Source organism: Hydractinia symbiolongicarpus, chromosome 1 (assembly GCF_029227915.1).
Source record: "Hydractinia symbiolongicarpus strain clone_291-10 chromosome 1, HSymV2.1, whole genome shotgun sequence".
Taxonomy (NCBI): domain Eukaryota; kingdom Metazoa; phylum Cnidaria; class Hydrozoa; order Anthoathecata; family Hydractiniidae; genus Hydractinia; species Hydractinia symbiolongicarpus.
This window is the reverse complement of record NC_079875.1, coordinates 9,689,010-9,701,802: the sequence shown is the minus strand read 5'-3', so window position 1 is coordinate 9,701,802 and position 12,793 is coordinate 9,689,010. Positions and strand designations below refer to the sequence as shown.

The following is a 12,793-nucleotide window of genomic DNA, read 5'->3' as shown; positions in this document are numbered from 1 at the left end:
TCTGTCTACAAAAGACCCATTTAAAGGCAAGGGTATAATCCACAAAAAAGTAATATATAATTTCGAACAACATTTATTACACATAATTTTGGTAAGAAGAAAAAGAGCGTTGCCCCTAGCACTTGTTTAGATCCCACGCAAAAAATGCTAAGCAGGCAAAGAAGGGACCTAGTTTTTATACTTTACATTTTCAAACATGGCTTCTATGATGGTAATATGGATTTTAGAACCTTAACATACCAGTAGCAATTGCATGATCACAGAGTTCTGGCCACAGTAATAAATTGAAATCAGAAGAAAACCCATTAGCTATGTCAACCAGAAACTTGATATTCTTTGGTAACTCCGTTGTCATATCACATGAAAAGTTCTGAAGAGAACATAGTGCTATTTGATCTGAGCACTCTTTCAAAGCATGTTCTAAAGATATACAATATATAATTGGCATCATAAAACACAGAAAATACATTACCATTTAGTACCTTCTATGGCAGCAATAGATAAGTGGTGTGTACTTCGGTACTGACTTAGTTACTGCTTAAAGTCACTTTTACATTGATTGATATAACATCAATAATAATAATAATAACAAGATTTAATAACAAATATTCCTAGGGTTTAGCAATTGAAATACACCAAACAATAGCAAAAACAGCTACAGACAGTCACCTTTTAACTTTTCTCTTTCTTCAAAGCCATTTTTGAGTACAGAACTTTTTAACCAATGTTTTGAAACTATTTCTTCATCTGATACTATTAATACAGTCATGCTACCATGTATAATGCGTCCAATAAGTACACCGATTGTTCGTTGCAAGTCCATTAACCACACCCAATGGTTGGAGATGGATGGGATTGGAAAACTGCATGGGTCTAAATCTTTGCTTTTTTCTAGGTAATAAAAGGCACTAAGCAAATCAATGATATAGGCACAGGTTTACAGTAGAAGGAGCTAGATTGTAAATATATGGTCCATTTTTCGTATTAAATAACTAAAGGAGGCCCCACCATAGTTTATATCACAGATTTGCCCAAGGGCAATACACAATTTAGACAACAGTATGAAATAACATTGGACTAAACAACAATGTTTAGTCTAAAGTGACTTCTTCTCCTAGGTCCATGCAAATAAACCCATATTAAGGTTAAACAACGTGATCAATTTATTTATTTTTGCGTTTTGTTTTATACACAGTTGGTTGCACTGATACACTGTACTGACACATGCTTATCAGAAAAACCAATTCCTTCTGCATCACTGAGAAATCAGTTTAATCACACTATGAAAGCATATTTGCATCCTATGAGACAATACCTGCTTACTACAAGGCAATAGTTTTACTTAAAATAAAAATATACTTGGACTATAAACATTTACAAATTAAATGTAAACATGTATTTTTAATTTCTACCTGGACTTGCGAATGGCCATTTCATTTCTTGCATCTCCATAATATCATATGCTGGCGATAATTTGTTGATTTTATTTAATGCAGCAAATAAACCCATGAATCCTCTTTCAACGAATGTCAGAAATGGTTGCGGAGGTAAACAAAGCAAAAGATGTATCAATGAAAACAATGGCGAACCACTTAAAGAATGGCTAATATAATCTGAAGAAAAACAAAAAAATAAAATATAAGAGAAAAAAAGAAAACAAAGGCATAGGATATAAACAATAATGAATTACCCATAATGCAGTTTCTTTGTTCGTTATCTTGACAGCTATCGTGTTGTAGAAGCGAAGACGCATTATTTATTGCACACGAAGCGTGTTGACAAAAGACTTCCAAGTACTCGCAAAGGATGTTAAGACAAATTGCATACTAAAATCAGAAAAATAGTTTGTTCTATGAATGAAGCCTAATTGTTAACAGAAGATTAGTTGCCTTGTTTTCTGAATTCACCTCGATAAGACACACTTTTATTATCACATTTTAAAAGTTGAGTAAGAATCACACTTGTTCTCAACGTGAAAACCCAACAAATAATTAGAAACTAGATACATAAATAATTTAAAAACACCATAAATGACTGACCCTGATCACTTGGATGCTGATTAGGACAGGGTGCTAATTTGAACAGCTCATTAAGATGTTTTACACAAAAAGAGATATTCATATTGGCATTAAAATCGTAATTAAGTCACCTCAATTATGTGAAAAATCACCCACTACTTTTAGTCCTAAACATGGCTTCTAAGGAAACCTTGTGTGTACTTCATTAATCATTCATGATATGTAGCCTTCCAATTTTAATTTTGGAACAATTATCAACAATTACCTCTGCATCTTCTTCTTTGTTGATCATAAACGAAACAACATGAAGCTGTAGGACATTCATAAAATCAAAAATAGAGTTTTGTAGTTGATCATGTTTTGGTGAAGTGATCTTTGCTAACTTTTGATCCTATAAAACATTATATAAACTTCGGGTCATATCCAATCAAGAAATGTAATAGAAAAGATCACCTTATTAAGATTCTTTACAACCTTTCATCAAAATTCATCAAAAAGAAATATGAAATCAACTTACTGAAAGCAATGCTGCACTTCTTAGGAGTAAACGCAAAATAATACCCAAGGCTTTCAAGTCAGTCTCTTTATCATTAGAAGCATACAATGCAAAGCCAAACATTTGTGTAACATCTTCGTGATTTTTTATACTTTGAAGGAGGATGTTAAGGTGCAGCAACTAAAATTTTAGATGTCATGCTTATTTTATAACATTCTTTTGAACATACTTTTAAATAAATAACAAAAAGATATGTAGTTAAACACTAGTAGTGTATCTAATTTTTTATCACTTAATCCAGTATCCAGTATCCAGTATAAATTGTGAAAAAAAAGCAGAATTTGTAAGAACTAAGTAAAAAAAGCAGCATGATTTTAATTTTTAAGGAAATATATTGCAGAATAAGGAAGCTTAAAAAGACAAAGAGATACAACAAAGCAATATCTATTCAAATTCTATTAAAATTTCCATTGTTTATGCGCCCCTGAAAACCCAACCATCAATTGCTTCTGTCACATTTTTACACACCAACAATAAATAACAAACAAAATTTTAAAAATATTAAAAGCGATGACAAAGACAACCCATAGCTTTGTTAAACCAAGGAGGTTTTAAGAGAGAAAGAGTAGCTCTCAGTAGTTTCTATTAAAACCTTCTGTTGCTGATCTGCAGGTTGCTGCATTGTTTTCATATTCACATAATTCACATAATCTTGCGCGTAAATTATAAAAATAACCATTGATTATTGTTATTTCTGCATAAATCATAAATTATCTTTCTAAACTAGTTTTTTTTTGTAGCTTGATTGTTTAAAATCAGATGTTTATAAAATACAATCTGAAAACAATACAGCATTCTGTAAATTGGAAAAGGAGGGTTCCAAAAAATTTGTTCAGTTGTATCTCCTATTTTTAAACACCTTGCTATTCTGCATTATATCTCAGTAAAATGGGGTGAACAACCTATGACTTAATAATTTATTAAAATAGGTGCGTGTTTGTAACCACATACCTCGATTGTTAAAATAAAAATCGTTCATACAGACCTGTCCCATTGTTGCTTTTTTTAAATCTTCTGAACTTTGCGGTAACAACTTCAACAACATGTCTACCCATTGATCATATTTTGGTAAGAGAAACTTTGCACCTATTCGAAGAGTAAATTCGATTTTTGATACCATATCCTCAGGAAGATTTGGCTGGTCAATAAGTTGTAACAAAAGCTTCATTATAGGTTTCCCTTCTTCCCCTAAAACGTTCCGTGTGCAGGTTTCATCCTTCACTGCAAGAAGAAGATGGCTGGATAGAATGTTTAATGTACATTCAAGATATTCATTTGAATAGCTGAAATAAAGCAAACATGTCTCTACATAGAAAAAACATGTGAGCAGAAAATTTAAAAGGGAACGATAAAATTTGTTTACGTTCACGACTAATATTTCATTCTTGTTTTTCCTAAATCTTGACAACTAATTTAAAAATTTAATAATAAATAATAAAGTAAACAAATTCAAATTGACATGAACATGAACATGATAAAGACAAGTTAAAACATCAATAAAATGTTCATACCTCGAATCGTTGTCTTGATCTTCCAGGTTATTTAACTCATCTCTGTACATAAAATACTTCTCCAAATATGAACGTAAAATTGCAAAGGTTTTTTCAGTCACAGATATACTGTACGGTTTGTGTAAAGCAATCATTTTTCTAAAAGAAAGTATGGAACGTTATACCCCAAGTTGTTGCTGGTAATAAAGCGAAATGGGCAGCTATCTTTCATCCAAATATATTTGAAACATCAAATATATTTAAAACTATTAAACAATTTTGTATTTAAACAGAACAAAAAAGCTTAAGATTAAAATATTTAAACAAATAATTTTCTTTTTTAACGTCTACTAATAACGGACTAATAAGGGATAAATCTAAACAGAATCTAAACTACCAGGGATAATAAGTCTGCCTACCCTTGCACCCTCTCCCACCCTCCCCAACCAACCCCCTTTTCTCCCTTCAACAGGTCGACTGTTCATGCATTTGGAGAGAGGCATTCACCTCAAGGTAATTTTCACAAGACAAGATAAATAACTCATTACCTATCAACGGGTTGCGCTGTCCATACAATACTATGTGAAGTGCCAGCACAAAGTTGTTCAATACGTACACCATCCAAATCGGGAACTTTTGTTGGTGAAGACACAGGGGTTACACAATGACCTAATCCACACTGGCCCATACTGTTGTTTCCCCAGGCATATACTTCATTGTCTAAAAAAAAAGTAGAAGTTTTATTAACATTCATTACTTAGTAGGTATAAAAACATAACAAACAATCTTCACAAGAGTAATCGATTTAGTGAGTAACAAGCACTATAATCATTTTTTCTAACAAAAAATAGATGCTATTTAAAAAACTTTATCATCTGTTACACATGAAAGTTTTACATTTTTATTTCATGGAGACAAAAATGAAAACGTGCAAACTTCTCTCGGAATCAAGAAATTCATAACCCTAATAACAAGTCCAAACATTTTCAAACCATGTTCAGATGATTCATTAACTGCAAATTAAACAAAACTTTCTCTGTTTGCTTTTCCACTTAAAAATAGCCCAACCAGTATATTTTTTTACTTATTGCTTTACTTACCTCTTGTCAAAGCCAAACAGTGACTATCACCCATGGAAATGTCAATGATAGGCTTGTCTTGCAGGGCTGTCACAATCTTTGGTAGAAGGTGAACCAAGTCTGCTGCACCCATCCCTAAACATGGTCCACAACCCCAAACATAGATCTAAAACCAGAAAAAAGTCAAGGGTAAAGTTACTTGTTCGAAAATATTTATTGTCAATCTGTGTGTGGAACGAAGTGTTGGTTAGAAAAAAATCGGATATAAACAATCTGAGGCATGTATAGGGAAACATTAAAGTAGTGAAAATCAATACTAGGCATCCATAAGGTATTTATAGAATCATACAAGCCAGTGAAACAGGTGACCATACCAGCCAGTTGAACAGGTGACAATAGAGGTACACAAAGTAATTCCATGATACAAAATTGGTGTGGCATTTTTTTTAATTTACTTTATAGAGTTGTGTAAAAGTGTTAAATATTAACAAAAGACACTGTTTCATGGTAAGAAGTAACAAATATACACTGCAGGATTACATTAAAACACTGAATGAAGAGAGAGACTGCATCGTACCACATCTTATTCACTGCGATGGTCTACCATTTTGCTTGCGGTGTCAATCCGGCCCCTTGACCTGGCCCTAGACTATCTTTTTACCAGGGGTTATGTTTTCTCCCTAAAAATTGTGTTTTTTTACTGAATTCTTATTCTTTTTTTGTGCAGAATATTAATTTCTAGTAGCATGTGTTTACATTGTATTAAAAATAAAACAAGTAAATTGAGAATGAGCAATGCCGAAACATTTATGATTATTGCGTAACATTTCTCTTTCGAGAAAAAAAAATTGGAAATAATTCTAACGCAAGCATTTTTTATGCAGTTAAAAATTTGAAAATAATGTGCTTTCTATGAATACATGTAAATACATGTAAACAAAAAAAATATTAGAATTATAATCAAAAAAAATATTAAAAGTTGTACAACCACCAACCTTGAATGAATAATGCTTAATGTTTAAATCATTCAGTAAAGAAGAAACTAAATGTTGTGCATGTGAGGGTGTGAGCGTCTCATGAAATTTTCTGACTATACTAGCCAGTGGAAAAGGTTTAATTCTGTGCACTTTTTTATAGAATTGCATAGTTATAGTCAACAAAAACTTGACTAGTGAAAGTTATTTCCACACTTTATTCTTTCTTGAAATTGTAATAAGTAAGAAATAAACTCTTTTTGAACTCAGAATACCATTCTTATCTACAAACAGAATATTATTCTATATTATAATGCCCATATACGTCTGTCTGTCTGTCAGACAAAATGGTAGCTTAGCTGCGCAAGTAGCAAGATGCACGCAATGCGGTATAAAAAGGACGGGTGGCCCGTGGATTTTTCCACAGGCTAACGACTAGTATTATAATATAGTTTTATCATATCATCAGATTTTTTTGTTCCTTAATATTATTAAACTTACCAAACCGTTTGATGTTAGTGCCATGCTACATTGCGTACCAGCCACTACTTTTCTAATGTGGATTCCAAGTAATGCATCAACCACCTAGAATTTGAATAAAAAAACAAAATTTAATATGCAAGCCTATCAATAAGAAAATAAGACTCAAGCAATAAAACGCTCCCCCAATGTTACAATAATTTAAGCTGGGCAAGCAATCTGAATAAACAAAAGTTTATAAACCCATATTTTATCACAATACGTCTTAATCTACTTCATTTTATCTCTTTTTATATATATATTGGTTCTTTTCTTCTGTAAATAATAAGAAAGAGAACATTGATTTTCATGCGAGATGAATTGATATTGCTCAGCCAGAAAAACTTTTTTTGGAATTTGGGGAGCAATTATTGGCTCAGCTAGTCTCTCATTTCTCATACTTGGGTGAGTCTTTGCGTGAGCAAGAGCATTTGCTCTCCCCTTATTGCTGAGCCTGATATGATGCATTTACATCACAGTAAACATTGACCAAGTATGGAAGATTCCTGCTTTTGTTCCGTGATTGCTTTATCAAATTTGCTTGTATATCTATCTATCTATCTATCTAGCTCTTCAGATTAAAATAGAAACGTTACCCTGCTCTTAATGAGGTTTAAAAGTTAACCTTCTATACAGAACCTGTATTACGTACTGCAAGTCAGTACTGGTCCCTCAAATTAAAAAAAAAGATATATAACTGCTATGTTATGGAACCTGTGAATCACAAACGTAAAGGACTGTGTTAAATAAAAAGACTTTTATATAAACTTTTATATAAACAAAAATAAAAAAATAAAAATAAGATATTAACACATTCAAAAGTGACGTATTTTATTACAATTATCAGAAAGCAACCATATTATTGTCAAATCTTATTTTGTTTTGCATTATGATCATAAAAAGTATCACTGTATCTCTTCAAAATCCATGATCATACAATTTTTCTGCTATTAACCTTACCACAGTGGCACTTACAACATTTAGCTTAGTTACTGTTATCATAAAACTCACTTTTGGATGAAATATTCTGTTAGTGTCACCATGCCCAAGTTTACCTGAATAGAAATAAGACAGAAAGTGGTCATAAAATATTCCAAATTTTTATAATGGGGGGGGAGGTGAAAATAAATGGATGGGTGCCTACTTTGGCCAATCGTAAATCCTCTAAAGAAGACCTTGTGGTGCGGTTTTATGCTGTAACGACAACTTTAAATAAAACGTTCGAATTGAGTATATTTTCTAGCAAGTTTTGTTTGGTTCCTTTTAGTGAGCTAAATTTAGTAGTAATGGATAAATTTAAAAAACAAAATTCCCGCAATTTTTCGTGCTCAATACACTGAGCACGAAAAACACAATTTGAAAAACACTTTCGTATGACAATTTTTGCTTGTCAGAAGCAGTGTGGCCTAAAATATGCTACCACTTTTTTTTAAATGCGTTGTTAATTTTTTATGATGAAAAACATTGTTGTTTTTCCTAACATCTTATTTTTCAGTCCAGGGGGCAATATAAATAAAATAAAATGTGGTAGCATATCTCACAATGATATTGCTGACACTGGATGATGTAATTCTCTTCCTCAGAGCTTTTTTATTTTTGACACAGGAACCTAATTTATCCAACACCAACTACAAAAAAACAATTCTTTTTGTTTTATTCGCTACTTTTTAAAAATTTAGAAAATTTGTGACGATAATTAGACCTATGCATTTTAAAATTTTACAATAAAACGTTTCACACACTTCAAACATTTTTGTCTTATTCTGTCTGTATTATTTTATAAGATAATGAGATTAATTTTTCTCAACAATGCTGAAAAAGTGTTTGAGTTTGTTTTGATAAAAGCATGCCGATCAATTGATCATTGCGCAAAAACACAGTGTGTCTGCTATGCTTTTCTTACCATTAGCACCTGCACCAAACGTCCATACTGTCAGTCCGTCACGAGCCAGGACTACTGTATGAGAACTCCCCAAAGCAACCTGACTAACACAACCTATGCTGCGAACTAATGTTGGTACTTTCAAACTGCCACTATCACCATGCCCTACCAACAAAAAGTCATTATAAAACTACAGGAGACATCAAATATTAATTATAAAGCATCAATACTCATTATGCATCTGAGCACAAACTACAAGGATATCAAGATATAATAAAAACAAAAGAGGGATATAGTTAGAATTGTATTTTATGAATGTTTTAGGGAGATAAATTTATTGATTTTTTACTTAGAGAAATTCTTCGTCAAGTGTAACCACACTAGTAATGGATCAATTCTCACATGTGAGGTAACAAAAAAATACCTAGCCTTCCATGTTCCCCTTCGCCCCATGTGTAGAGCTCTCCATTCTCTGTCACAGCAGCAGAGTGTCTACTTCCAGCAGCCACATATTTAACCACCTAAAAAGGTAAGAAAGATTGAATAAGTAATCAGCTAAACAAAAATTCATTGTGACTTTTATTTTTAAAGCCTTAAACAAAATACAGTCTCTACTAATAACAAAATGTACAATAAATGTACCAGAAATCATATTTTTACCTTGTTTCTGAAAGGACCTTGGATAATTTTTGGCACTTTCTGCATTAGAGTATTCCCATGGCCCAATTTGCCATAGTCACCTATAAATAATTGTAACATTACAAAATATACCGGTAAATTTGCTGTGGTAATATTGCTATGATGATTCCCCAAAATGGGGTTGTTTACGTTATTCAAAGTGCAGATTTTTAAAAAACAAAATCAGGTTACGCATGAACATTTTGTTCACTTGAATATTGATATATAAGTAACAAACATTACAGTAAGAAAAATTTTAAAACAAAGCCAATTGAAAGTTTATTCGTAAAGGCTACAATAATGTCTCGCTGACGTTTTGTGGAATTTTGAGAAAATAATTTGAACTTGAACTATGTTTCGATGCTAATAATTCAATACTGAAAAAGTTATACCATCTCCCCAACTGTACACTTTTCCATCTTTTGATAACGCCAAAGTATGTCCATCTGATCCTTTGGAGGATGAAACTTGTGCCATGTGTCGATCACATATATTCACTCTACGGAGATGCTGCTGATTGTTTGAATCGCCCAGTCCTAGTCTGCCATATGTACCCTGAAGAAATAAACTTGGTTAAAAATTACAACAAAGTCTGAAAAGGGTGATACATGCTCCATTTTGCCGATTTTAAATTGTTGAACTTAAACCTGTCATTCATGAGCCATGTAGGACACACATTTCATTATTTCTATTCGACAAATTTGATTCTGTATCACCCTTTTTTATATATATTTTGTTTGCACTTTTTTTTGATAATTCTAAAAAAACTATTGGTCATGTCCAACTTTTGAACTTTTAAATTTGACAAATTCGATTAATTATATTGAATCAAAAAAGGGTGATATCAGCACTTAAAGTAATGGCTGGTCAAGGGTTACTGACCGTCGAATTTCGTTAATTGACCATCAGAATTACGTTACGAGTGGTCAGACTGACCAGCGATCGACTCCTTGCTTCGCAAAAAAAAAATATTTATCTACCATTAAAAATAGATAATAATCTAAATATCTTGTTTCACATTTATTTACCATTGATTCATAAACATTTTTTATATAGATTTTTTGTCTTTTGTTTTAGTGTAGGTAGCTAGCTAAAATGTTACCATTTTGACTACAAATAAAAGGCTTCGCCATTGGTCATTTGTTTATTTATTTATTTATTAATTTTCTTACAACAGGATGGAACCTGATACATAAAATAAATCTCTTGGGTTTTTTTATTTATTTTAGGTATGGAAGAACGACAAACATCATCAATGTATTCGTTTGTTCTATTTGTCAACCCAACGGAGCCATACAACTTTTTTTTATAGAGTAGGTTCCCAAACCAGGGCTCAGGTACGATAAAAAGATCTAAGTATTCATCATGCTCAACCACACAGGAGATCCACAACTTTTACATACACAAAAAACTAGACATTTTTGGTAGATCAAATATTGCTAAAGTACGTGTTAAGCTTGCGAAGAAGAAAAAAATATCCCATTGGTGTTCTTTTAAATATTAGAATGAATCTCTCTCAGGTAATCATTAATTCTTAATCGTTTAATTTTTTGTATCAATTCAGAAACATTTTTAATTCCCACCCTAACCTTTAGTTCGTAAATAACATGTGCAACCTAGTTCCCAGGCAACTTGCTTTTATGAGCGCGAGGGAAGCAAAGTTGACTAATTATTGTTCATTGTGTATTCACTTAATGAAGTACACCAACAGAAAGGTAGGTCAATGGGACTTGTACTTCATCAGGGAGGCATAAGAATAATTCAAAACGTCAGAGTGGAATAAATGCCAAATTTCGTGATTGAAACTGTTACACAATGAATCACATATATTTTTGACCGGCAAAAAATTCAATTTGATCGGTCAATTTGGATCTCCGATGGTCATTATGACCGGCAGTGGTCAAATATTTATTTTAAGCGCTGAATACACAACAAAACTTGTCGAATTTAACAAAAAATATTGTTAAATATACCATGTGTTATAAAAAAAGAGCGATACAAAAAATGTTATAGAAGTAATGACAAACCTTGCCACACGAATACAGAGAACCATCTGCATATATTACAAATGTACAATATTGGCCTGCTTCAATCTAAATCATATATGGATTTTCACTGAACACTTTTGTTACTAAACACTTTTTGGTCTTAATTCTTACTTGAATAGTGTCCAAACATAATTCAGGGAAGAATTTAATTATAATTCATAACAATGTTATGAATTATGTTTAGTGAAAAGAAAATAGTATCATTTGTTCATTTGTAATAAAAGTTGTAAAAAATTGTAGAGTTGCCAACAGTTCTAATACCAGGGTCACTTTGAAACCTTTTTGTAGCAAAAAAAAACTACGGCAATATAGTACAGATACCTTCCATTTTAAGTGGATCGATGAAAAGAGAATGTTTACGCCATCTTTGTTAGGGTTTCATAGAATATTACATCTTTGTTCCAGCTTCATAAAATATCATGGCATTTATTTTTCTTTAGCACAAAGAAAATAATCTACGTACTGTGTACAGAATTACGCTTATAAATCATAAATAATAAACTACAGCATATAACTGCTTCAAGTTTCTATAACATGGCATAATATGTGGCGTATTTATGCTACATTTTTTGCGTAAATTTTACCAAGTATGCCAAATTGCAAAACATGTCACATATGTAGTTGAGATGCAGCCTTTTTAGCCTTACCTGTACTGCTGTTTTAAATGTCCTGCTTTTCTTTGGTAACAAAATTTTATCTTGCACACCCTCGACTAACTGATGACTACTATTACTTCCCCAAACATAAGCTTCTTGTGATGAACTAGAATCGGTGGCTGAGGAAACTCCTGTTAATGTTTGAGTGTACTTAACTGCTTGCTTTGATATCTGAAACAAACAAAAGTTAGGAAAAAATACTAATACAGGAAATCTGTTTAATTTCTACAACTGTTTTGTTTCCATATGTTAAAAACACTATGTCACAATTTTTTTCCATTAAAATTGTGAAATCTCTAAAGTTAAAGATTTCAAATATTAGAATTTGACTTAACGAATCATCAACATTTTTGGCTTAACGTCCTTTTTCCATGCTAGCATTGGTTGGACAGGGTATATTAATAACCCTCTTCCAATCTGATTTAGACTGTGTTAGATCTAAACTCAAAGTACTCTGCATCAAGTCTGTCTTTATTACCTCCTGCCAAGTCTTTCTAGGTTTACCTCTGGACTTTGAATGTTGTGTAAAATTAGTAAACGTTTAAGCTTTCAATAAAATTTGTTTTAAAAAGAAAAATTCTGTTTAAGAAAAATTAGCTGAACAGTTGCAAGAACATACTTCAGTTATCTGACAAATAAACAGTTAATTTTTGCAAAACATTTACAGAACAATTTTAAAGCAGGTGGATAACAAAACTTTAGCTTTCCAGATGCTTTTAACTGTTGCTGTAGTCTCTCCCTTTGTTAAAAAAACAAATGCATTAGAACAAAGATAACGTGAAAGTGAAGACAATTGCTGTTGATTCACTGGTCAAACTTTAGTTTGGTTGGAAATTTGAAAATATGTTATAACTATACAAATACCAGAACCACTGACAAAAAAAGTTACAGGA

General features: G+C 32.0%; 1 protein-coding gene across 2 annotated transcripts in view; it reads right to left on the bottom strand.

Moving 5' to 3' along the window:
• The window catches only part of LOC130636836 (probable E3 ubiquitin-protein ligase HERC1), a 46,574-nt gene that overhangs the window by 31,982 nt on the left and 1,799 nt on the right, over positions 1–12,793 (bottom strand). For both annotated transcript variants that reach the window (XM_057446693.1, XM_057446688.1), the window contains exons 3-20: positions 11,892–12,071; positions 11,224–11,289; positions 9,589–9,751; positions 9,179–9,258; positions 8,943–9,039; positions 8,540–8,683; positions 7,648–7,691; positions 6,619–6,702; positions 5,165–5,309; positions 4,613–4,784; positions 4,086–4,223; positions 3,560–3,857; positions 2,536–2,694; positions 2,284–2,409; positions 1,691–1,826; positions 1,413–1,613; positions 670–891; positions 241–420 (exon numbers count right to left, since the gene is read on the bottom strand). In XM_057446693.1, coding sequence (XP_057302676.1) covers positions 241–420; positions 670–891; positions 1,413–1,613; positions 1,691–1,826; positions 2,284–2,409; positions 2,536–2,694; positions 3,560–3,857; positions 4,086–4,223; positions 4,613–4,784; positions 5,165–5,309; positions 6,619–6,702; positions 7,648–7,691; positions 8,540–8,683; positions 8,943–9,039; positions 9,179–9,258; positions 9,589–9,751; positions 11,224–11,289; positions 11,892–12,071 — 2,635 coding nt within the window. The remainder of the gene's footprint in view (positions 1–240; positions 421–669; positions 892–1,412; positions 1,614–1,690; positions 1,827–2,283; positions 2,410–2,535; positions 2,695–3,559; positions 3,858–4,085; positions 4,224–4,612; positions 4,785–5,164; positions 5,310–6,618; positions 6,703–7,647; positions 7,692–8,539; positions 8,684–8,942; positions 9,040–9,178; positions 9,259–9,588; positions 9,752–11,223; positions 11,290–11,891; positions 12,072–12,793) is intronic.